The 25,582-nt window shown below is 43.1% G+C and overlaps 3 protein-coding genes across 5 annotated transcripts in view; 2 read left to right on the top strand and 1 right to left on the bottom strand.

Annotated features, from left to right (window-relative positions):
* LOC117412312 (semaphorin-3A) overlaps positions 1-9,736 on the top strand; it is a 48,187-nt gene extending 38,451 nt beyond the window's left edge. The window contains exons 12-18 of the mRNA XM_058999981.1: positions 49-268; positions 1,623-1,711; positions 1,914-1,955; positions 2,065-2,222; positions 2,473-2,534; positions 3,890-4,032; positions 5,028-9,736. Of these exons, the coding sequence (XP_058855964.1) occupies positions 49-268; positions 1,623-1,711; positions 1,914-1,955; positions 2,065-2,222; positions 2,473-2,534; positions 3,890-4,032; positions 5,028-5,459 (1,146 nt within the window). The 3' untranslated portion in view covers positions 5,460-9,736. The remainder of the gene's footprint in view (positions 1-48; positions 269-1,622; positions 1,712-1,913; positions 1,956-2,064; positions 2,223-2,472; positions 2,535-3,889; positions 4,033-5,027) is intronic.
* Positions 9,737-11,517: 1,781 nt separating this feature from the next.
* LOC117412313 (BLOC-1-related complex subunit 6) lies at positions 11,518-18,671 on the top strand. Of its 3 annotated transcripts, none has more exons than XM_058999984.1 (6): positions 11,518-11,538; positions 13,555-14,110; positions 14,436-14,967; positions 16,117-16,271; positions 16,652-16,735; positions 17,293-18,671. In XM_058999984.1, the coding sequence occupies exons 2-6, from the start codon at positions 13,565-13,567 to the stop codon at positions 17,416-17,418; spliced, it is 1,443 nt and encodes a 480-aa protein (XP_058855967.1). In that variant the 5' UTR covers positions 11,518-11,538; positions 13,555-13,564; the 3' UTR covers positions 17,419-18,671. The 3 variants fall into 3 exon arrangements, with proteins under 3 accessions (XP_058855967.1, XP_058855965.1, XP_058855966.1); XM_058999982.1 differs by lacking the exon at positions 11,518-11,538 and adding an exon at positions 12,075-12,409; XM_058999983.1 differs by lacking the exon at positions 11,518-11,538 and adding an exon at positions 12,499-12,966.
* Positions 18,672-20,028: 1,357 nt separating this feature from the next.
* LOC117412109 (toll-like receptor 9) lies at positions 20,029-23,678 on the bottom strand. Its single transcript, XM_059000511.1, has 3 exons — positions 23,589-23,678; positions 21,098-23,098; positions 20,029-20,952 (listed from the first exon to the last, which is right to left on the bottom strand). The coding sequence occupies exons 1-3, from the start codon at positions 23,676-23,678 to the stop codon at positions 20,029-20,031; spliced, it is 3,015 nt and encodes a 1,004-aa protein (XP_058856494.1).
* Between the last annotated feature and the right edge of the window lie 1,904 nt (positions 23,679-25,582).

Here is a 25,582-nt window from a genome sequence, read left to right as displayed (position 1 = left end):
AAGAATATCTGAAGCCTCTAACCTGGTCTGCTCTCTGCTGCCCTCTAGTGCCCCAGCAGCACATACGGGAACTACAGGTCGACTCGTGAATACCCAGACGACGTCATCTTCTTCAGCCGCACGCACCCGCTGATGTTTGACGCCGTGTATCCTGTGAATCGGCGCCCTCTGCTGGTCAGGATAGGGGTGGACTACAAGTTCTCCAGGCTGACCGTGGACCGCGTGGAGGCCGTGGATGGGCAGTATGACATCATGTTCATAGGAACAGGTGAGAAAGCATGGCGTTCCTCTCGGGCGATACATGCTCTCGATTCGCAGATCCTTACAAGGGGTCCGGCTTCATCCCCAGCTGTGCTGTCACAACCAATTGGAGGGGATTCTGGGTTTGGGATGCCCCTGACTTGGGAAATGAATGAATTAGATCGATCGTTAACCTTCCCTTTTCGTTTATATTGGTAAGTGTTCTGAGTAGTTTTGTACGACCTCTGGAAAGGGTTTTGAACTGTTTCGGAAAAACCCAGCAACGTTATTGAAGCTGCTGGAACTTTTAACATCCTCGTTCCGGGTGGAAATTCCAAGAAGAAACTGGAAGTTACAGCACCTTCGAAAGGTCTGTTTGAGCAGCTGTGCAAGGAACGATTGCAAATGTCATGAAAACGTAAGGGAAAGTGAAAAAAATAATACAAAAAGTGACATTGTAATTCGAAGCAATGCCCTTTAAACTCAGCCACAACAAAGACAGGCTTGGAAGAAGGCCTGCTGCTAACACATGTCCATTGGACTGGCCATTTGAAACGCCTCCCGTTAGTTTAGGAAGGGCACTGGGTTTTATGATTTACTGGTACTGGTTAACTGGGAGAGTGATGTGTTGTATGCTGACGTCTGTCCCTCCTTTATCAACAATAACGCTTGCAATTACAGACCTAAATGATTAATCGCATGCTGTGTGTTAATAACCAGACGGTAGCAAGGCTGGGGCTGACGAGAGGTTAATTTGTCTGTTTGCTGTGCTCACACTCAACAAAGGGTTACTTTGTTGAACAATTTGAATGATTTCATTAAATACCCTCCCCAATTAGGAAAGCTGCAGAGGTTATGTTTATTGTAGGGCTGAGAGTGTCGACGAACAAAACCTTCCTTCAGCCAGGCATTCAGAAAAACATTTTGGCAGGACAGATTGCTGTGACGGATAGACCCTGCACATAAAATGACTGTTTAATAATAATAATGCCTATAACAGCAATAACACCAATAATAATAATACGTCTACCCTTTTAAAAGTTCAGCACTGTGTTTTCGCATGGTATTTTTGCAGGTTTCCCCTGCTTTTCCCATGGTTATACTAAACATTTACAGTACCTTAGTTTCCCCTGGTTTCCCATACTTAATAATATGCTTTACCATACCTCAGTATTCTTTACAATGCTTACCTATGTTTTTACCGTGCTTTCACTGTGCTTTATTGCACTTTACTATGCTTTTACCATGGGGCATGTTTATAAGGCAACACATGCTAATAATAACCCTAAACAATAATGTTAACACACGTTTGTTGTGTTCTGGCTCTGAGGGTGTTCCCTCACATTTGTGTGACTCTGAGTTTGTGTCTCCTGCTGTCACAGATACGGGCGTGGTGCTGAAATCCATCTATCTGACAAAAGGACTCCAGGAAGCTCAGGAGATCACCCTGGAGGAACTGGAGGTCTTCCAGGTAAGGCGCTCCCCATTGACCAGCACTTACAGTCCTGTCTGCCCTGTCTCTTTCTCATTTCATTTCGTTCAGTTTTTTTTTATTTATTCTGAACTTTAACTAACGTTCCAAAGTGTTCCGGAGTTCTGTGTCCTGAGGCTCTTGCTAGCTCCAAGTCTCAACAACGATAAACTGGAAACCATTTTTTTCTTCTTCTCTGTAGGACAAATCTGCAATCACTTCGATGGCTCTGTCCCAGAAAAGGGTAAGAGAATGATCCTGAATTGATTTGATTCACAGACTGTAGACCGCCTGAGCGTTTAAAGTAGCCGTGGGTGATAATGTGGGCTGCCTCCCTCTCGGTCTCTTTGCAGCAGTGGCTGTACGTGGGTTCAAGGGGCGGGCTGGCCCAGCTGTCTCTATACCAGTGTGAACTGTACGGGAAGGCTTGTGCGGAGTGCTGCCTGGCTCGGGACCCCTACTGCACCTGGGACGGGACGTCCTGCAGCCCCTTCATCCCCATCGCCCGCAGGTGAGCCCCCAGGAAGACCCCAATGCAATGTTCAGTGTATCGGTACTCTCTGAGATTAACCCTGGAAGGGCCGTGATGGTGTAAACACGATCATACTGAAGTGTCATTCTGGGCCCGTGATTGGGTGAACCCGTTAAAAAAAAAAAAGTCAACTACAGCAAAAACAATAACTGGTCCTGGGGGAGCACCCCACTGAGAAACGCTTGGCCCTTAAATAAAAGGTTAAACCTTCTCGTTGCTTTCCTTGCAGACGGAACGCCAGACAGGCTGGGGGGAGTGGAAACCCACTGGTGCAGTGCTACAGCCAAGGAGGTGAGAGGCGTCCACCCTTACATGTAGATCTAATGCAATACCAGTGCAGTGGTGCTGTACTGAGGGACACTGCCAGCACAAGGGCAGCTACAATGGTGTGACGCTGCTGTTGGTACCACAGTGGTAACAGTTTCAACCAGTACACACTGCTTGTTTTTCACTGTAGCCCCAGCGTGGTGCCATGTCTGTTCACACAAAGCAAGAGCCCACAGAGCAGCCAGCAATGGATTAATGACCCCGTTTCAGCACTGCTGGGTTAATAGCATGCAACTGGGGTTTGCAGCAGGCACAGGGTAATTGACCCTTTCTGCACATTCTGAAGCCCTGAGAAATTATAATTATCCTGTCTGTGATGGAGTGAAGCTTTAAACCAACAAACACTTCATTCTGCAGAGGCACTGAGACTGTGGGAGTGATTCTTACAGCTCTATTAATTAATTAAGGGCTGAAACAACAGACCCTGCCTGTGCTGCATTGCCACCCCAGTCTCCCTCTCACCCCCCGAGCTCCCCCTGAAGTGGGAGAAATTGGTTCTACTGCACGCTGCTGTTACACTGAGGGTTAAACACACAATACACGCTTTCCTCCTGATTCAGTGTAATTATATCATTATATTAAACATTCATCATGGCACTCTGATTAAGGTTTGATATTTATGTAGCTATAATAATAATGTTAATCATAATAGTAATAATAATAATTAGGCAGTCATTGTACACAAGAAACTCTTTAATATGCATCAGAAGAAGCATAACTGTACAGCAAGTTTATATTTACAAGAACTTTTGGTTCATCTCTGAATAAAACCGTAACACCCTAAAAACTAACTGGCAGCACCAGGCTGCAGGTTTGTTTGGGTGGGTTCGCGGTCGCTAAGCCCGTTGCTAAGCAAATTACACATTGACGCAAATTACGCTTATAACGTAATTGCATAAAATTGCTGATTGATTGATATTATTTTAAATATTTTACCAAATCCACGTTTATCTGTTTAAAAAAAATAAAACTCGAATCTTCTAAATAGGTCTTCAGGATTTTTTTTTTTGATTATTATTGGTTAAAGTCGAAAATTTCAAGCCCTAATTATAATTATTATTACTAGTAATAATACTACTAATGAAGTAAGATGAGTAGATGTAGATCTCCCTGCATAAGAAACAGAAACTCATTTTGACATCTTTGCAGTTTTTACCATATGAGCGCCCTATTCATTAAGCATTTATCACTGTGCCAGATTAACACCAAGTAACACCAATAAAATTTAAAATAAAAAAAAAAACCTCCAAATAAAGCAGTTGGGAGGTGCTTCCACATGCTACTTTCCAATCTTTCAACACCTCTCACCTTGTCTGCAGCTGCCATGCAGGTGAAGCCGGAGGAGAAGGTGATGGTGGTGGCAGAGGGAAACGGCACCTTCCTGGAGTGTCTGCCGAAGTCACGGCACGCCACGGTCACCTGGCTGCGCAAGGGCAACCAAACCAACCAGGAGCTGGAGAAGGTGAGGGGCGCTGGGGGGGCTGGTCAGGGCTAGGCAGAGTGTGGGGGTGGTCACAGCTTGTAATTGGTTGTCATCTTAGCCCATTGAATTACATGGCAATGCAGAGGCTGGACGTCTTACCATTCAACTAGAGAGCTGCCTCCACAGTCAGCGTTCACAGTTATTCAAAGACTTAGAAAGGAAACACATTCAATGTATTCGGATTAGTCATTGATATCAAACTAACAGGAGGAGCAAGAGCTTTTCCTGTTCAAAGGTTAGGAATGGGAAATGAAGGCTTTGAGGAGAGCCAGTTCCATCCCAGGTTTTCTGTACTTCTTTATTTATGTTACTGGGTCACGCTTTATTTTTACGATATTTATTAACTACGACTTACTAACTAACTAACATGGTGCTCGTGTAGTGTTAATGGTTAGTCAATGTAATACACTGAAACGGTTGCCATGAAACCTTATCCAGATGCCTGTCAGTGTACAAACGTTTTCATTGTGTGTCTCTACAGACTTGTACACTTTTACCACAGTATTTTTGCACAGCATGTTTGCAGTCTAAGACGTTCCCCACAGTATTCTTGTGTGCTATCTTTGCATTTTATCATGTTTCTCCCATTGTTTCTTATGCTTGCCTTTAACATAGTTTCCCCTGGTTTGTCATGTTTATTGTTATTACACCATACCTCGCTATTCTTTACAATGCTTCCCTGTGCTTTACCATGCTTTCACTGTGCTTTATTACATGTTGCTATGCTTTTACTAGGGGAGACTTTTATAAGGATACAACTAATAAACCTAACCCAAAATGTTAACAAAAGTTTGTTCTGTTATGGCTCTGAGGGTCTTGCTTTACCGTGCTTTCACTGTGCTTCATTACACTTTGCTGTGCTTTTACTAGGGTATACTTTTCTAAGGGGAAGGGGACTGGATTCTAACAACTGGTTTGTGTGCGTGTGTGTGTGTGTGTGTGTGTGTGTGTGTGTGCGCGTGTGTGTTCTCCAGGTGACGGCAGGAGAGCAGCTAGTCCTGATTGAGCAGGGGATTCTGATCCGCCGGGCTGAACCAGCCCACTCAGGAACCTATTACTGCCAGCTGGAGGAGCACGGCTTCCGCTGGACCGCGCTGAGGGTGCAGCTGAGCGTGATGAGCCCTGAGCGAGAGGGGGCCGCCTGGGAGCACCCCCCCTCCCCCATGAGCCACGGCCAGCAGCCCTGGTACCGGGACATCATGACCCTCATCAACTACCCCTCCAAGATGGACGACTACTGCGAGCAGGTGTGGCGCAGGGAGACCAAGAAGAGAAAGAAGGAGAAGACCCGCCCGGGGTCCATCCGAGGGAGCAGCAACGAGAAGCTCAAGCCAGGGACGCCGGGAGGGAGGAAGAACCGAAGCAAAGTGCAGCCCAAGTCCCTGAGATCGCCCCGCAGCACCTAGCAGCATCAGCGGCGGTATGAGTGCCAGTGACGCTGCCTCCTGATAGTCAGGAATTCAATAGAAACATTCTCCTGCTGCAAAACACATGCTTCTCCAGGAGACAGCAATGGAGCACAGCATGCAGACTGCTCTATAAGTAGGGGGTCAGTTACTCCCCCCCCCCCCCCCCTTTACTTTTTAATTTATTTTGTAAGCTTTTTTATTGGTATTATTATTGTTTTAACGCGACCACTGCTGTGCTTTGTGTCATCCAGTGGCTGATCAGCACAAGGTGGAATGAGAACACTGATTCAGCCCGCTTCAGCTGACTCACTCAATAAGGGGTTAAGAGAAAGCTTGCACTAGTATCACATTTCAGATGTGTCAGTGGCTCCAAACACAAGGAGAACAGCAATTGCTTTTGATTGCTGAGGCTAGTGGTGTATTGGGTCTGGGGGTTGCACCTTTCAGCTGCAGTGAAAGATTAACTACGATGTAGCGAAGCATGGCAGAAGAATAGACAAGTGTAGAAAAGCATGGTAAAGTGTGGTTGAGCATTGGTACAAAACATGATGAAGAAGCTAGATGGAGAATGTATCAAAGTTCTCAGCAAACAAAATGACAAATTATATATATATATATATATATATATATATATATATATATATATATATATATATGCAGTAAGGATCAGTTATCAGTTAAATTATTGGTTGGAGTAGTTTCTTGCTAGTTGTATTCCCTTAGCAATTATCTTATTTGCTTTTGCACTTCCTTCAAAATAGAACCTTTATAGTTTTTTTTTTTTTTTTACATTTAGTACGAGTTGATTTGCAAATACTTTAAGAATCAGATCAGATTGTATTTACCCAGGTACCACGAATGCCTGAGACAGAAAACCGTTCTGGAATTAAAGAGAAATCTGGAAGACATTTGGCCTCGCAATCAGCGACAGTAAAACAGTGTTGATATGTTTCGTTATTGTTGTATATATTGTATTTATTACCCCATTCGTATATTAGATTTGATTACATCTGCTGTTAAATTATAAAAGATTTGTGCTGTAATCTATGTTTCTTATGCAGTTGCTAATTCATTTCAGGCTTGTGTTTTTCAGGAATATTATCATGGATTTCTCTGATGTCAGTTCTGCTCATTTCAATTCTACTATCTGTTTGTGCCACTGGCAGTTCGGCTAGAAGTGGTACAGTTATCATTAGAAAAGCTGTTTCACAGATGCTGAACTGGAAGCATTCCTCATGGTACTCAATCACATGACAAGACAACAATAACGCTGAAAATCTGACAATCACTACGCAGCAGATTGATTTTCTCTTACTAGTAAAGTAAACTAGAGCATGTGATCATCAGGATCCTCCTCACACCAACTTCTATAAAGCTTACTGCAGCATGCTTCGTAATGGTAAAAGCACAGCACAGCACAGCACAGCACAGCACAGCACATTAAACCACAGAACAGAAAATACAAAGTTATAAGCATGGGAACCTGAAACATTTGCACTATAAAGATTTGGAAAGGCACATGAATAGAACAGAGTTCTATACAAGATACTGGAATTCTGCAGCAAGTCAATAAAGCTGCTATACTGTGGAAGGGGCTATATTAAAAAACAAAATGTAGTCTTTTTTATCAATATATAAGAAGTTGGGTCATTGCTGAAGGTAGAAAGTAACCCAGGCTTGCACAGTATTGCTGTTAGGAGACGCATTCAGATTTAGATCCCAACTGGATCAAATTCCCAGTTTTCTCCCCCAGTTATAATGGCATTAACACAACATGGTTTAAATCACTGCGCTCTACCTCAGATTTGACTTGTGCCTGACAGTCCAAGCTAGCACTAATCAGGCTTTCTGGAGATGCGAGCACTGTGAGTAATCCACAGCTCTGATCTGGAATCAATGTAGTAACAGTAAACAAGGCTCCCTGAAGGAAGCAGGCCAGCAGATCAAAGGGTTCCTCCCAGCCCGCCGCTCCCACATGGGAAGAGGCTTGGGTTCAGAGCAGATGCTCGCTTGATTTGATGCGGTGGCTGAGTGGCAAGGTGCCTGGAACCGCAGAACAGTGGAATTGGGTGCCAGCAACCCTGCTGAAAATCACTCCAGGCTGGACACGGAGTGCAAAGCTAGCGTGCTTGCCTTTGAAGGGGGGGGGGGCTGCTCAGCTGGCTGCAATGTGTTCTGGGGGTCCCATCCAAGAGGCACATTTTCTGCAGCCTACAGCTTGCTTCGAGCTGCTTTGTATTGACACATTTCCTCTTTTCTCAGTTCCTGTCCATCTTTTTCTTTCCACGAACGGGGGTTATTGTAAAGTCAGCATGCAGCTTTTGCAATGCTAACCGATTATGAAGGATGCCGACCGACCAAGGCCCGCTGCGTGTCCCTGTGCACATGATGCCTTCCAGGTTCACTTGACAAGGGAACCCTTCCTTGAGTCTAATAAGGGTCCACAGTAAAATCACTCCCAGGCTTTATTACCCGCAGTGGCGGCAGCCCTAGATTAAATCAGAATGACCGAGTAATTTCTTACAGCTACATAACGGCGCAGTTATTATAAATAATCGTGTTGCATCAAGTTTCTGAATGGCCTCCGTTTCAGGCAGCCTTTCTTCCATTACCCTGTCCACTGCGCTTCTTAAACCACTGTCACGCTCGATTATACGGGCTGGTGAGACCTCATGAGTTGCATTAGCAGTTGACTCATTGTTTAAGAATCCGGTGAGGTCAGTGGAAAAGCCTGATTGCCTGTCCCAGAACCTGCCACCTCCCAAGTCCTGCCACTTACACTGAGATTCCTGTTTGTTCATTGCACTGCTTGTGAGTTCCAGGCAGTTTGATTTCTCTGGTAACAACGGCATTGTGTGAATCCAAACCCTCAAAAGGACAGGGGTGCGGGTATCCTTTCCAGACCTCTACAGTAGACTGCATCCCTTCCCCTTCTTTATTTTTGTCATCTTAAGTCGGTTTCCTTTGAGGCGGCTTTAAGATGTTCAGAAAATGAAGGGTCTTGGTCAAAAACACAGATCCTACCTGAATATACTTTTGAACTTTGGAATACACAGCAGAATAAGCCACGCTGGTCCACGTGCAAGTTGTACAACAAAGAGTCACCTGGATATCTGAATATTTATATAAAATACACTAGCATTCAGGACCACGAAGGTCTCTTCTTCAGGTGAGAAGAGAACTTCCTCCCAGCATCAGAAAGACAATCAGAAACTGAACTGGCCTGTGTGATGAACTATCTTCACTTACAGTTTTCACTTCTCTGCTGAATTCCTGAATTAGTGGCCTCTGTGGTCTTGGAAGCAAATGTATTTTACAAACCTATTCACTATGGTGCTGATTCAGTGGGAAGCGATTCACTAATATCACAATATGACACATGTCACGGTATGCATCACGATACATGTGACAGTCCTGACGGGTTACTCACACGCATAATAAGATCAAATGATCATTTAATGATGGATTCTTTTGTCAAAAGACAAAAATGTACTGAGTTAAGAAGAATATGCATTAATTGCAACTACAGTATAAAACACACTTCTTCATTCAAGAAACATTTGGTGAACTACAATGAGCTACGATACATACCTCTACTGCGATACGATATGTCATGCATTTAATTGTCACACCCCTAGTGCTGGTGACTGCTGGATTAATGTTTGAAGCATTATAGGTAGCAATGTAGAGTTTGAAGAAGGTACTGGTAGGTTTCACAACACTTTGTACATGTTTAAACTATGCTGCCAGGTGGTATGCAGAGGTAGAAACATGAACATTCCTTTCATAGAAGGGCCCAGTGATAGCGGATCTAGTGTTGACATTCTGTTCTTGTTACAAAAGAAGCAGATGTTTGGAGAGTGACAAGCAAAGACCACGTCTGCAAAGTGGAACTCCTGCACTTCTCAGACATTGCTTAACACGGGAATGCGTTTTCAGTGCTAGTTAAAATACGACGGAAATCATTTAAAACTCCCAATGCTACTGAAGCAGTTTGACCTCATTTACGTCCTGTAAATGTAATCGACACATCTACTATCAGAAAGCGATGGATGACTTCCTTCATAATAATATGAGAATAATATGAATAATAATATGTTGACAGCATGGGTACGTCTATTAAGTTAATATTTTGTGTATTTAATTTCTTTTGTTTTTGTAATGTAAATTGATATGTTTTTTGGAACTGTGTATATATTTTGTATGTCTGTTATTTTGAAGGATGTTGTTTGTTTTTACTCCCTTATAATAAAATGCTTCCCTTTGCGCATCAATTTGTCTCTCTTAGTTCAAATTCACAGCTAGCGTGAATCTCAGCCCTCACACTAACAAACACTCTTACAACAGAATCCAATCAAAAACATCACAAGAGAGGATGCTGGACAGCCATCCTGCAGAGAATAGAGAATAGGTCAAGCACACAGAGTAAGACAAAGTTAGAAATCATACAGCAGATACAAGAGCAGTATTGTGCCATTCTACACACAACAACCATGCAGTTGTTCAGTGAGGAGCTATGACGAAGGAGAACTGACCACCGTATCGCAGGAATACCACCTACAGCAGACGCTAGCCTGGCCCCACTGGGGTAGGGCTGCAATTACCCAGCCAGCAGCTGCTGGTTGAATTAAGTTTGCTTGTGTTTCTAATCACTCTGGCTGTGGAATATATTATTGTTATTATTATTATTATTTTTATTATTATTATTATTATTATTATTATTATTTATTTCTTAGCAGACGCCCTTATCCAGGGCGACTTACAATCGTAAGCAAATACATTTCAAGTGTTACAATACAAGTAATACAATAAGAGCAAGAAATACAATATTAAACTGCCTGATTGTTCGGGGGTCATGTGTCTTCAGTGACCTGTCTTCTGTGGCTTTGTGTCGTTGTTCTGTAATCATTTCTAAAAGCACAGAAAAGTAACAGGTTTTTTTTGCATTGTACTCTGACTTTATTAAGACTTCTGTCTCAGTGAAACTGTCACTGGATAGATGACAGTGCCCTGGCTGATTGCAATCTATTATTAGGGCTTACGAATTGCCCCCTGGATGGTTCCCTTCAATTACGGTTGATAAAGCGATGAAGCAACATTTGGATTTCCACTCATCGGTTTATAGAGAATCAGAGCGACCCTAAATCAGCTCTCCGTACACAGCCTGGCAAAAACATCTGGAGAAGTCCTGGCTCTGGGGCTCCCAAGACAGCAGGCCTCTTCAAACATCACTCCCCCCCAGGGACCACTGATGACTATACTGTGCATGCAACACACCCTGGATCACAGGCTCTCTCATTGTAGCATTGCATTATTGTGGTTTATTTTATGCAAATGTAGCTTATTTATTCTTGATACCATTCATTTCCCTATTTAAAGGTGTTTATTTTATGGAGTATCTGCTATAGTATAATCAAAATATGTCAGTTATACTGTCTTGCCGATCTTGACTAAAGGTTTTATATATCACAGAATATATGTCTGGGGGCAGAAGTGTGGAGTAGTGGTTAGGGCTCTGGACTCTTGACCGGAGGGTCGTGGGTTCAATCCCTGGTTGGGGACACTGCTGTTGTACCCTTGAGCAAGGTACTTTACCTAGATTGCTCCAGTAAAAACCCAACTGTATAAATGGGTAATTGTATGTAAAAATAATGTGTAAAAAATACTGTAATTGTATGTAAAAATAATGTGATATCTTGTAACAATTGTAAGTCGCCCTGGATAAGGGCGTCTGCTAAGAAATAAATAATAATAATAATAATATGTCAGGAATACCATGTGCACGAAAAACTAGGGACAGTGTGTTACGTAGTGATACTACTGTGTTAATAACAACACATGTATTGTAAATACAGTTGAAGGAGTATGTAGGAAATGTATGTGAAATCAATTATAATCATTCTTATCTAGTTTTGATGTAGCTGTGAAGCAAGCATGTAAGAACTACAGATTTGTAAACTCAGAAGCAAGTTATTTCTGTTTCACTGTAGTCTGCCATGAAGTTTTTTACTGTGCACATGGCGACACCAAGTGGACAAAGTAAGCGCTGCTTGAACAGGTATTCCAGAAAGCACAGGTGAGCACAGTATTGTTCTTTTAAACAGAACAAAGACTACCCGCAAAAGACTTCACGGTGACTTATGTTCTATCTACCTCTCTCTCTATCTAGAGACATGCTTACATGGGATGACATGTGGAATCTCTCCTCTATTCACTTTTATTGGGATTCAGAATCCTGTTATTTGGCTGCTGAGACTAGACACAGTGTCAACACTCCTATTGTTTTCAGGTCTATTTGACCCGACCATGGTTTCCATTGACCTTTTTGTGCCCCTATAATATTTGAGGACTGTTCCTAGATTGGGGTCACAAACTTATAAACAGAGAACAACAACTTTGAGACGTGTATATTTTTTAGAACTGATCTTGTATACAAACATAATGCCTTGGGTCAGTATACCTAAGGCGTTATTTATCTATGTATCTCTGTATGCATGAAGAAAACAAAATGCTTTCATTATTATTATATTTGTATTATTGTTATTATTATGTCTGGAAATGGCTCCACCTGTCTGGAGAGATGTTTATAAACAAGGCTTCTACAAAGCTCTACAAGGCAGAGGTTACCAGAGGCTCGTTTTCTCAGCAAGTAGCAGCATCGCTCTGGTTCTCAGAGCTGGACAGAGACAGTGAAGTGGACGAGGACGTTTTCGCTGCTTTGCTACATTGCTTAACGTATTTGTATTGTAATTAGTTGCAAACCAACAGTGTATTAAAAGCGTAATTTAAGGCACAGCAACAGGCAAATGTGCTCATCCGTTTTAATTGTCCAATACAGAATGTTAAACATACGGAACTAAAGACTCGTACCATCGTTTCTGTTACGGAAGACTAACTTGATAGGACTCGGTTTCCTGGCAACATTCATACAGGAAGGAGGAGCAGAGGTACATTTGGCATTGTTTTTTAAATTGTATATTAAAGGTGGCGTTGGGAGATACTGCAACTTTCTCACGCTGTAGAATACAATTAAATTCAAATAAGGGCTGATGGGGGATTGATTACGTTTTACGAGGTTAATAATTAACAGGTTTAACCTATAGGCCTTGAGTGTGCGATGCAGCCTCGGCCTCAGACTCAGGGCCAGCCTGCCTTGTTTTTACGGCGACAGATTTTGTCTTTAACTACTATTGCGTCCCATAGCAAATACCAAGTATCGCTAGTGATTACCGCAAGGGATTCAAACATGTTATATGTACTTAAAATAAAATGAAAAAATACAATTTCAATGTAAGAAGGGCCAAACAGCGCCAGTGATTTGGTTCTTCATGACTGCTTCTCCTTTTTCATCTTGTATGATGCCCACAGAAAGACGCTGTAAAAGTTACCGTGACGCAGAACAACGTCAGTTTTTCTTTTGCTTGGATATGGAATGATTAGTAAATATCTGACTGTTGTTAGATACATAGAAATAAAACGTTTATTTTCAGATTGCCTCGACAAGGTACCTTTAGTTTTAAAAATAACCAGGGTTGGGTGCAGCAGGGAAACGTTTTCTTACAGCAGGGTGCAAGTATGTTTTAAAAGAGAGGAGCTGCTTTTGACAGTAGAATATTCCTCCGGTGTTATTACAGTAAGACTATAAACCCACAATAGCAATACAATTGCAGTACAGTGAATGTATGGTGTGGATTCCAACTGGATTACTGTGACCAAGCTAATATTTGCGATCAAAATGTAACAAGCTTTTATTATTATTATTATTATTATTATTATTATTATTATTATTATTATTATTATTATTGTGTTTTAACCTACTCGATTGGGAATACGGCATTTATAGAAGTATGCATGGGGATCAGAAACAGCTGGATTTGTGTTAGCTGAAAATAGCTGGAAATGTTATATAGAGGTAGATGCATTGTTTTTCCTCTGCTCTTGGCTTTTATCTGCTGCCCTTGCAAATATAATTTTTGAGAATTATTTTTCATGTAAAAAATAAAATAAAAATAAAGCCTGGTTGCAAGGGGTATGTGATAAGTGAAAGAGAGGTAAGAGATAAGAGGCTGCTTCACATTGTCTCCTGTTGCAGGAGGTGAGGAATGAGCTTCTCCCCTGCGAGTGGCACAGCAGCCAATGGGTTAGATGGAGCCACCGCCGCTTCAGTCTGTCGGAGTAGAGAGGGAGGAGACCCCGCGGGATCAGAGCTGGCCTCCCGGGGCTGCGATGGTGAGCAGAGCCCACACGTGCTGTCCCCTAGTCTCAGCCAGGAGAGGGGCGAGGCTTCTCGTTCGGTATTAGCGTTCGCGAGCGGTGACACTGACCCCGGATCTCAGGATTCGTTACTAGCCTCACAAAACAGGGAGAGCGTCGCCTGTGAGGATGGAGGAAGTGTCAGTACAGCCGGTTTAAAAAGCGGCACGCTTTCTTCAGTCACTGATCGGAGAAACAAAGACTGTAGGCCGGAAGGGAGGCGAGTGGGAGAGCCAGCAGAACAGGAAACGATCTCCGCTTCGAGACGTGTTTTGACAGAACCTCACCAGAGTGTTGTGGAGGAAGGGAGTTCTGGGGACGAAGAGAAGAGTTTGGAGAGAGAGGAGGAGGAGGAGGAGGAGGAGGAGTGCGGAGAGACAGATGATACCCCAGAGGTTGGTGTCAGCGAGGCTGTTGTTTTTCTGTAACTCTCTCGTTTACTACCTGTTTATCATTACTTTACAGCAATCTGTACATTTTTTTTTATTCCTCTTTATTAGATTGGTGTTCCACGATGGGTACAATGAAAAATTAGTCTTTGCCCTGACTTAATATGTCATCTGACTATTACACCCTCAAAAGTGCTAGATTTAGAATTACAAAAAAAAAAGCTTCCATTAAATTCAATGACAAACCTTTCGACTAGAAGTCATCCAATTTATTTATTTTAAGTTTCTGTTGGTAATTGTAACCCTTCATACATGTCCCTTTCCTTCACAGCTGAGTGCGGCTAGCACACCACCAGACATCCCAGCAGATGACAAAGAGGAGACAGGCTTCTGCAATGAGAGACGAGGGAGCTGGGAGGCTGAAGGGTTCAGAGAAGGGGAGAGCAGGCAGGCCCCAGGATCACCAGAGGGCTCCCCAAGCCCCACACAGAAGAACAACCGAGTCAACCCCTTCAACCAGGTCCCTGGCCCGTCTCCGCCAGAAGCCCTCAGCCTGCCCACGTGCCCCCAGCATGTCATGGCCCAGGTCTATGTGTGCAGCGCCCCAGCAGGGGGAGTCGCGCTGCCGTGGGGAGACCGTGAGAGGATCGTGGGGAGGCTGCAGGACAGTAAGAGCCTGGACGGGATCAGTCAGGTGTGTGGGGGAGCACGGTGCAGGGAGCGACAGCCGGAGGGACGCAGGGCCACCATCTCCAGTGCCCTGGAGCTGGAGGGGAGTGTGAGCCACGATGGGGACCTCACACACTTTGTAGCCAATAACCTGCAGCAGAAGATCAAGATGAGCTCTCGGCAGAGCCTGGACTGTAAGTGAGATTTGCGGGCTGGGGAGGGGCCTGAATCTCCAGTAGGGCGGTAACGCAGGACTTTTGGAGGTTTGGAACACATTCCCGAATGGCAGTTTAAACTTTTATTTGATTTGTTTTTTTGTTTATTTAATCAAAAGATCCTACATCACAGGTGATCCGTATACAGATGGAGTGAAACAGTTGCACGCTCTTTCAAAATTCTGCAAGAGTAGTTATGTTTTCATTATAATTTTTTTGTATCTGTATGTTCATTTCATTTTGCAAGTCATTTTTAAAAATGTAAAAAAACAATGTTATTATTGACGCTGTGGGGGGGTGCGGGGCATTTATTAACTGCCAGAAACAAGGGAAGCACTGCATTCGAGCACAATCAATAAGTGCTTACTTATAGCAGGAAGCATTTATTGATAGGCTGTTTCTTTTCTTTCTATTTATAGTTTATATGAAATGTCCCTGTATTTCTCAAGGCTTGAGATCAACTGGCACCTGTTCTTAATAAGATGCACACAGACAATATATTGTATTTTCTTTGTAATCAAATCTATGCAAAAACCCATTTTAGGCATCTTCTTGTTATTAATTGAAACTAACAGTTGAACTGAGCGGTGTGTAAAGGTCCATGCCATTCTCAGCTGAGTGATACTGTAATATGTTTTCATTGAGCCTCAGGTTAGTGTGTAATACAACTGTTAACAGCACATGAATGCCAGACTCCTGAAGAAACCTCTGCAGGGATAGAAATAAGACTCCTATTGCATCTGTTGCATAGCCGTTTCACCCATTCCAGGCTTTACTGTGAGCTTGATTAGCCACAATGTATAGGTAACAAGCTCAGGTGTGTCTTATTAAACTGATAGTAATGCTAGGAATGGATCAAACTGCTATGCACTGGGAATTTTATTTCCATACAGGCAGACTCTGGTCCGACCTTGTCATGGTTTGCAGTAGTTACGATAAAACAGTTTCTCTCATATCTGTCAAGTACATCAGCCTGAATATGTATATAGATAGATAGATAGAGAGAGAGAGATTCAAAAACAGCAAACAGCTGTCTATCCAAGGAGAATCAGGAACCAACAGGAACCACACACATTTCTACCTCCATGTGTCTTTCTATGTGAAATCTCTCTTGTCCTTCCTCTCTAGCTGACAGCTCCGTCCGCAGTCGGGGTTCTCAGAGGAAGCTGGTGGATATCCCCCCGATAGACCCTGCTGTTCTGCAGGACCTGGAGAGGCACACGCAGGATGTGGCGCAGAGCGTGGAGCTCATGATGAGGAGTCTCAGCGGCACCGTTCAGAACGTACGCACGCACGCACGCACACTCTCCACGTACAGTGCTGCCTCTTCACTGTGCTGTCTCAGCATGGATTAACAGTGAATTAACCAAGTCTGTGAACTACCGAATCACGAAATACCGAGGGCAGCACTGTGCTGGATTGTTCAGTCATGAAACATGCAGTGACACTTAACACAGAGCAGTGTATTTACCACAATAACGGTACACAAAAGAAGAAAATAAAAAAGTTTAGGGTTAGGAATTTATTTTTATTTTTTATTATTGCGGTTTCGCAGCAGATTGATGGTGCTAGCAAGTTGAATTTTTGAAATTGTGTTTCGGAAAATCTAGTGGTATCTGTTGCATAACTCCCGATCTCTCACTCGTAACTTTTCTCTGAACAGATGACCGCTCTGAGCGTTGGCTGCATCCAGACGTACCGCGATTCTGTGGACAGTCTGGGAGAGTCGGTGGACATGAGTATAAAGGTGAGTCGATTCATTTGTGAAGTTTGATGGTATGTTTTTTTTTAGTTTTTTTTTTTTATAAAGATTTAGATGGGGATGCTTCCACATAGTGTTCTTATTACACTTGTATCTGAAGGTAACATTTACATAAGTTTGTACTGTAACAAAAAATAATAATAATGTTATAATGTTCAATTTTTAATTCAGGAAGTGCACAGTGCTGATATTTTTCTACCCAGTGCTAATATGTCAACTTGCTAGATCTAGAACTGAGCAATTAATCCACAAAGCCTCAGCACCTCTGTACCAGCCAGTTGATTTTTGTATGCAGAACGATGACTGGAAAATGTATATCTAACAACCAGGCTGATCAAAGTGCAGTCTACAGCATTAATTATCCTCAATACTGGGTTGGTGAATTGAGGACGATCACGGCGTGTGACTTTGACTTTTGCATTACATGAACGAAGCATGATAGCGGCTGTCATTTGATGTTTTATTATTTCCTGTCGCTTGTTAAACTGGTTATGTGTCGCTGAGTTTTACTTTTGGTCTGCTGTCCCCTATCCCTCCCCCAGGGAATGTACACCCTGATGGCTCGCTGTGAGGAGTTGGACAGATCCATGCATCCCATCCACTCGCTGGCAAAGCAAATCCGCGATATCAAGCGCACCCTCGAGATGCTGGAAACCGTCTGCAAGTAGCTGCTTGGGGATGGGGGGCAGCTGCAGCAGCGCCCTCTCCTCCTAACCCTGGAAACGCATCTTTCTTTCTCTTTCTCTCTCTCTCTCTCTCTCTCTCTGTCGTCCTCCTTCAAGACCCCTGCACCCATGCAAGCTGCTTCTCTCTGGGGTTTAGAAGACTGCGTTTTCATTGCACAATTGGAGCAGGGATAAGTGAAGTCTGTTTCCCACGAGAGATGAGAGTTCATTCCAGTGCACATATATACGTACAATTGGGGGGGTGGGGAGTCTCGCAGATCTGTTAATATACGTAAATAATGCATTAAGACTGTTGCTTCCAGGTGCTTTTGGTACAGCCTAAAATATTACGCATATGTCAGTATACAGTTTTAGCTCTTTCTTGAAAACCACTCATCCAGTTGTGGAATTTGTATGTGTAATCCTCAGCACAAGTTCTTAAGGAAATCACAGTCGACTTTTGCATGAGATTTGACTTGTGATTTGTTGAGCTAATGATAAAAACTTTGCATGTCCAAGAAGTTACTGCAAATGTTGTGGATGTTTTTTCACAGTACTTGCATCTGATTGGCTTCTTTACTATCTTGGGAACCAAACTGTTTGATTTTGCTCAAACTGAGTATTAGCATTTGCTTTGCTATGCGGTGGATGTAGGGTGTGGTTACCTACTTTTCAATAACTTCTTCACTCTAACATGTCTTTGGGGGAGTGTGTTACCGACATACCTTGTTTTCATTTTCCGTTAACTCGAGTGTTCAGGATCTGTGAGACTCCGCCTGTGTATAAAGTACAAGCAACCTAAAAGAACATTTTCAGTTCCCAAGCCTTCTTGTCTCCTACACACCCAACGGAACCTGCAGAATTGCACTTGTCTCTTACACTGATTGGAACTGGCGAGGCTGGCTGCTAATAGACTCATTGCCTGTGTGGAACTGTTGCCATGTCTCTGTTTTAGGGACCTGTTTCCCTGAGGTCCCCGAAGCCCTCTGCTGGGATGGGCAGGGTGTTGCTGGGCAGGGCTGCCTGTCTGTCAGAAGATCGGGATCTGTGTAAGGCTCACTCACACACTCAGACATCGACAGCATGGGGGCAGTCCCCGGCACAGCGAATTACTAACAGCACTTACTCTGTACAATCAGGTCCAGTTCTGTAAATAGTGATTTAACTTGAGTTTTCTTCCATTTTTATTTACTGTTTGTCCTAATTGTATATTTTAAAAACAAACAAAAAAAAACACAATAAATGTACAAAGTTTATGAAGTTTTCCCAGCTTTTTGTTTATAATAATAATATATTTTTATATAGCGCCTTATATAAAGCGTTTTACAGAGGTAGGCTGTGAACTGTTTAAGATCCGTCGGCATGGTTCTGTTTTTTGTTTTTTTATGAAAGGAATGACATACCTGTCAAGGTTTCCCATTGCAACCAAATTGTGGTATTGTTTTACAAAATTACACACACACACACATAAACAAAACGTAAGTCAGTCTGACCCAAAGCCTCTTTCTTCCTGTCGCTTTCATTTCTTGTGGTTGTGGTTTTTCATGGCTGTGGCTGCAAAATAAATGAGCAGAAAAAGGAACCTAAGACACCTGTTGCTTTTAGACTTCCCATTTTCAACTCTTAATGAGTTAGGGACCCCCGCTCGCCAGTAACAAAGTAGAAGTGCTGTGTGTACATATGGCATGCTAACGTGTACTTGTAGCTAGAGAACTGCTCACTCAGCTGTGATTAAACCTGGTCTTGATCGCAAGTTTAAGAGTATCGGAAGCAGTCGGATTATCACACTTGTACGTATGATGGGTGTATGGCAGGTCACAGGGATCTGCTTTCTCACGATACGGTTATCAATCAGCTACTGGGAAACAGACAAGCTTTGATGGGCCAAATGACCTCCTCTCGTTCTTAAATGTTATGTTCTTGTGATGGCGCGAATTTGTTACATTGAGTTACAGATGTGTCCCGTTCTCTCTTGCAACCACAGTTCTAATTTACTGGTATTTGTTTACCACAACCCCTCCCCACCTCTTGTATAATTTATTAGCCCCCAGTTGGGTTGACACAGGGGATGCATGTTATTAACACCCTTGTTTGTATTAGATTAACCAATTTGTTATATAGAAATGGAAAAAACTAATCTGCTCAAAAAGAAAAATGAATATACATTTTTTTAAACTAATTTAATGAGGCACAAAAGTTTGAGCTATAGACCATTATATATATATATATATATATATATATTAATGCGTACAGCACAATTTGTAAAACACACTACATGTTATTTACTCAGCATCCTTATAAAATGTTATAATCGGTTTAAATGATATGATTTTAGTGAAAATGAATACATTGTCAAAGGGGCTATTCCACTGCAGTGTGATCCTGGCTGAGCTGTTTTCAATATCCAGACTTTGCATCCTTTAAAATTGTGTAATCACATGGAAACCTAACAAAAGAAAAAGTCCTCCACATGAAGAAGATGCCTTTTGGATATAAATTATTGCCAGACAATGACAGCAGTCGCCTTTTTGTTTTTTTGTGTACGCTATTGTTTTCTTGGCCATATAAAATGTAAAAAGAATAATAATGAAATAATCCAAACAGGACTTTTTCTCAGCCCTCAAAGCTCAGGCTGAAGTTGCGGTCGTAGTAACTCTGGTTGTCCTTGCTGAGGACGCAGCGCAGCCTGTGCCAGAAGTAGCTTCGACCACATGGGTTCTGGGGCCAGACAAGAACCGTTTCCCTGCAGAGGAGCCTGCGAAGCTGGAGGTAGCGGGAGCCTTTCAGCGCCCTCTCCAGGAGGATAAAGACCATGACATCCTCCTTGTCATCCAGCAGCCGTTGTTGGGCCATGAAGAAGGTCTCCCTCAGAATCCCGCACACAGGCTGTCCCTTGGAGAGCACGAACACTGTTTTCTTGCTGTTTTGGACAGCGCTGTACAGGTTCTCAATGGAAGAATGTCCTGGGACCCAGTCTCTTTCTTCGAGGCACAGCCTTAACTGATGGATCCCAGTCTCCTCCAGATGAACCCTGAGCTCGTTGTAGACCCAGTCTGACACGGGCCCTTGTCCCTTGTCGAACACAACGAAGGCATCAAAGTCTTTGCTCTCGGTGCTCTTTGTAAAGAGCCCCCAGGATCGGGCAGACCAGATATAGAAGGCATACCACACGTCCCAGCCCAGGAACTGTTTGAGCATTGGGACGATCACGAACAGAAGAGTCAAGAGGAACAAGGAGAAAAACAAGAACACGTTGTGGCTGTCGGAGCAGACTAATGCGCCGCTGCTGACGATGCTCTTGTCTTTCAGCAGGTAAGGGGATCCACATGTCACCTGGTTGGTCAGGAAGGGGATGGAGATGTTAAACCTGCTTACCAATTCAAAAAAAGTGGAGTCGCACATGCAGATCAAGGGGTTCATCCTGATGTCGAGCACACTCAGGGTCCTTAACAAGCCATCGGTGAACTCCACTCTTTGCATCTGATTGTAGCTCAGGTTGAGGCTAGACAGCATTGTAGCATTGTGGAAGAAGTCTTTCTCGATTGTGCGAATCTTGTTGACGCTTAGGGTAAGTTTGCGGATGGTAGCGTTAACCGGAATAAAGCTGCTGGGCACCATGCTTTTAGACAGGGTCACAAAATAGTTGTTGCTGAGACCTAGAACTTCAAGAAAGGGGAGATACCTCAGTGCTTCCCAAGGGAAATAGGTGAGCTCGTTTTTTTAGGAGGTACAGGGATTTTAAAGTCGACGGCAGCTTTTGTATGACCTTTGAAGGTAAGCTTGTGAGATGATTTAGTGGTAAGTCCAGCATGGTTAAATTGTTCAGATTCTGAAAGAATTCAAAGTAGATTTCAGTGGGCCACATGATGTCCAGGCGGTTGCCTCTGAAAATGAACTCCTTTACCGAGGCTCTATATACGCGCTGTGAGATCCTGGCAGAGATGGAATTGAAGCCCAGGTTTAGGACCCTGAGGGAGGAAAGCTTTGCAACAGAGTCTAACTTGTGTCCCATCTCGCTCAAAATGAAGTGATAATTGTTGTTGCTCAGGTCCAGCTCCTCCAGGCTTTGCAGCTCAGAAAAAAGCCCCTTCAAGTTATTCCTGTTGTACGAGACATCCAGAAATTTGAGGTCCTTCAGGTTAGTAAACTGGTTCCTGTCGAACGCCTGACTTATGCTATTGTGACACAGGATCAGGCACTCAATGTCCTCGAAACCTTGGAACAGCTCAGGTTGGATGAAGACAAGGTTATTCTTCCTCAGATTCAACATCTTGTAGGGGCTGCATCTGTGAAGCATGGAAATGAATGTTTGCTGCTCCTGGGGGTAGTCGCTCTGAATCCCTGTTGTGTTCATTCCTGCAGGACCAAAGGAAAGTAGTTTCCTGTGGGATGGAGTAACACCTGGAAATTCTCTGCAGTTCTGGCAGGTGATTTCATTTTCAGAAAGACCAATGTATTTGAGGGAAGTCTTGTTGGCAAAGAGCTGCAGGTTGAGTTTGTTGATAAAATTAAGCCGATGCTCTATTCTGTTCAGCCTGAGCAGTTTGGCCAGAGGTCTAATGGAAGCCTCGTCCACACTCTGAAAGAAGCAACTTGTGATGGTCAGCTTTTCCAATGCTTTCATGTGAATGAAATCATCAGAGAGGTAGAGCTTATGGAAAGTAGTGTTCTTCCTATAGGTAAACGAGAGGTTGAGGTTCTTAAGTTTGACACAGCTGTGAAAGGTTGGTTCTCCTAAAAGGAGACCAGAGTCATTGTCTGTCTCCCTGGCAAGGAAGTTGTTCGAAAGTTCCAGAACCTCTAGATTCACCAGGGGCACAAAAAGGGACTTGTTGAGCGAGAAAAGAGAGTTATCGTTCAAGTACAACCAAATGAGCGCACTCAGGTTTGCAAACAAGTCTGAATCTAGGTTTACAGAGCCAGGCAGGCAGGGTATGCACTCCGCGGAGGTCTGGAGGTCTAGGGTTGTCAGGTTCCCCAGGCCACTGAAGTCCCCTGGGTGCATGGACTGTATCTGGTTGTAATGGAGGAAGAGGAGCTCCAGGCTGGGTGGGAGGTTCCTGGGGACCTCTGTCAGGTTGTTGTATCCTAGAGAGAGGTTCCTCAGCTCGTTCATGCCTGCAAAGAAGTCTTTGTGGATATGCACGCCGGTGTGACACTTATTTTTATAGTAACAGTTCCCATCCATATACAAAGTCTTTAGATTCCCTAGGTTGAACATCTTAGTAGGCTTCCAAAACTGTAGCTGGTTGTAGCCGAGGTTTAGGCTTTGGAGTGATGAGAGGAGAGGGGGGATGATTTTCAAGCCGTTACCCTGCAAGTGGAGCTCTTCTAGCTGGGTGAGCTGGAGGAAAGCTCCATGTTCGATATGCATCAAGCAGTCTGTGTGATCTATCTTCTGTGACTGCAGGCAGTTCCAGTCCAGGTCCAGGTGTCTTAGGCTGGGGAAAGAGGAGAAAGACTTGTTGTAGATCTGGGTGATGTGGTTTGCGTTCAGCAGGAGAGTCGTCACTTCATGGGTGGGAGTCTGGAACTGGGGGACCTTGCTCAGGCCATGAGCACTGCAGTCGATTGTCAGTTTTCCCTGGTTGTTGCATGGCAGGAAGGCGGGGAAGGCAGCTGTAGCAAAGCACAGCTGGGAGACCAGAAGGGTCAGGGACCTGAGCAAACCTTCCGAAACAGACTGCGGAGAAAAAAGGAATCTGTCAGAACTCTGCTGCATTCCCATGCTCCACAGATAGGGTTATACATACAGTGTACATATGTCAATCAATATTTAGTGGAGAAAGACAAATCAGATGGCCTTCCTATATACTGTGTGTAAGTCTTGTATTTATATAATTGAATCAACACTAACATACTGAATAATTGATATCTTCTGACCAGATGGAACGGTTTTACAGAAACGGTAAGTGCGTTTATGTCCTTATCATCGTTTTAAAACATACAAAGCATACACATTTATTTATTGCTCATGTGATTCTTTCAAATTACTTTAGAATAAAATGCTTGAAAAACAAGCAGTGCTGCAGCCTTAAAGTTCAACCCAGACAGGGAAGCAACTTGGAGCTGCACTCTGTGATATTCAGAGTGAGCTTAGAGACTGCGGTTCCCATTTATAAAACATGGTTTTCTAAAAACATTAGATAACTCATAATAATATTGTGACCTACCATTCTGTAAGATCTGCTGAAAGCACAGTCCATCTCACACAGGCAAAGCAGCCCCGGTATCTGATCTTCATTCACATAAGATGAAATCATGCTTCCTTATTTGAGTCCTGCAAAGGAAGTGTGTGTTGAGGGTGGGTAGAAACCTTATTTATATTTATATATATTAAAAAATGTGTATTATTAAAACTGATGATGGTATTGAGCTGGCGCAGAAAATAGCCTGCCGGGGATGGCAAGTCTGATTAGTAACAGTTTCGTTTTTTTGCAGAAAAAAAAAAAAAATTGTTATACTTTATTTTCAATAGTATACATAACGTGGAATTATGTTTTGGGAATTGTTAATTCATTTTACAGAATAAAGCAGAACTTTCAAGAAAGTAATAATAAATAATAAAAAAAGGATATACATTACATGGGTCATACATTATCATTCTTAATGGCTCTGTTATCTAAAGACAATCATCCCGGTCCATATCCATTACTGTCCATTTCAAACACCCACATGTCAAGAGTTTTTTACTGATCAATGCCTAACGATCTAGTCGCATCTGGCAGGTCATAAGTTCGTCTTTAACAGGCATTTTGCTTCCTCTTTTTACTGTGCCGCAAACCTAATTATTATCTGATGGATTAGGTGGAATTTTAAGCATAATAGAAACCGATCATTTTCATTAACCATTTTGGTGACCTGATTAGACAAGCACAAAGCCTATTGACTATTGATGTTCCACCTCTTGTATGATATCTAACCCTAACCCTTCCCAATCCCAACCCTAACTCTACCTAAACCATAACCGTAACCCTAACCAACCCCACCCACCTCTATCCCTAACTCTAAGTCTAACCCCAACCCTAAGTTTAACTCTAACCCTAAAACCTAATGTTTACAAACTTCACAATCACATTGCAATTGACTCTGGGCCACCTTGGGGATGTCCAATGACAAATCGTGGGACAAAACCTTAGGGGGACCGATACCCTCCATGAGATATACGCCTCCTATTTTATTTTTGAATAATATTCAGTAAATAAAATGATATTGATCGAGACAGGCGAGGCTCACTGAAAACATGCTCTTTACAGACCAGATGTCCGCTGAGCAATTTGTTCAAAGAATACAAGGGTTCTGCACTTTATGGATTCTCTTTTAAATGGAAGACGTTAAGTGCTTCTTTACAGTTTGTATAACGTTTCCTTCCTGTTTGTTAATGGACTGACCCCTTTATTATCCCCGTGCTTGTCCCTTCTCATCTGCCTTCACCCCACCCCCCGCCCCCCCGGCCATGCCTTTTGAGATGTTGTGTTTGGACCTAAAATATTGTGCATATAGCCTTGGTCCCATATTGCATCCACTTCCACTGCAGCTGAACTATACATGTTCTGTTTGTGAAGTTTGGGGTTTGAGACCTGACAAACTCACTTCAAGAAAGGCTTTTACAAATCTGCTTGCAGTTTTTCCTTATAGCAGCACGGCTTCCGAACAAGCCTATACATGTGTTATATAACATAGATGTGCCCTGCGGAGCTTATCAACGCTGTCATTGAATTACACACTCTTTAGACTGCTTGTTTAAATCATCTTCACAAAAACGTGTGCTGGCACGCTTACAAATTCTTGGGTGAATTTTCTTGAGAGATCCACTTTGGAATGTGTTTATGAATGAATCCCTTGAGATGGCTGATTACGTGTCCTGTTGGGATTCTGATTGTTGACTGCTCCTATCCTAGCATCCTATCCTAACAATGTAGCTGGGCTTTACTAGTCTCAAGCGAGATCCACTGCCCCTTCTGTTTTAAAAGCAGTGCTTCTCATTCGTCAAGTAACCCTGCCGAGCCCTGAGTCTGCATTGCATTCTAGAGTAACCCTGCCGAGCCCTGCGTCTGCATTGCATTCTAGAGTAACCCTGCCGAGCCCTGAGTCTGCATTGCATTCTAGAGTAACCCTGCCGAGCCCTGAGTCTGCATTGCATTCTAGTGCTCCCACAGCGGGAAAG

This window comes from Acipenser ruthenus, chromosome 25 (genome assembly GCF_902713425.1).
Source record: "Acipenser ruthenus chromosome 25, fAciRut3.2 maternal haplotype, whole genome shotgun sequence".
Lineage (NCBI taxonomy): Eukaryota > Metazoa > Chordata > Actinopteri > Acipenseriformes > Acipenseridae > Acipenser > Acipenser ruthenus.
The sequence above is the reverse complement of the archived record's forward strand: the minus strand, read 5'-3'. Positions and strand labels throughout refer to the sequence as shown.

Excerpts from the sequence above, each read along its gene's own strand:
- LOC117412313 (XM_058999984.1), top strand. The coding sequence starts at position 13,565 with ATGAGCTTCTCCCCTGCGAGTGGCACAGCAGCCAATGGGTTAGATGGA. Across the intron at positions 14,111-14,435 it reads AGACAGATGATACCCCAGAG|CTGAGTGCGGCTAGCACACC; the intron begins GTTGGTGTCAGC and ends TTTCCTTCACAG. Across the intron at positions 16,272-16,651 it reads TCAGCGGCACCGTTCAGAAC|ATGACCGCTCTGAGCGTTGG; the intron begins GTACGCACGCAC and ends TTCTCTGAACAG.
- LOC117412109 (XM_059000511.1), bottom strand. The coding sequence starts at position 23,678 with ATGATTTCATCTTATGTGAATGAAGATCAGATACCGGGGCTGCTTTGC. Across the intron at positions 23,099-23,588 it reads TCAGCAGATCTTACAGAATG|TCTGTTTCGGAAGGTTTGCT; the intron begins GTAGGTCACAAT and ends TTTTCTCCGCAG. Across the intron at positions 20,953-21,097 it reads TTCCCTTGGGAAGCACTGAG|AAAGACTTCTTCCACAATGC; the intron begins GTATCTCCCCTT and ends CGCACAATCGAG.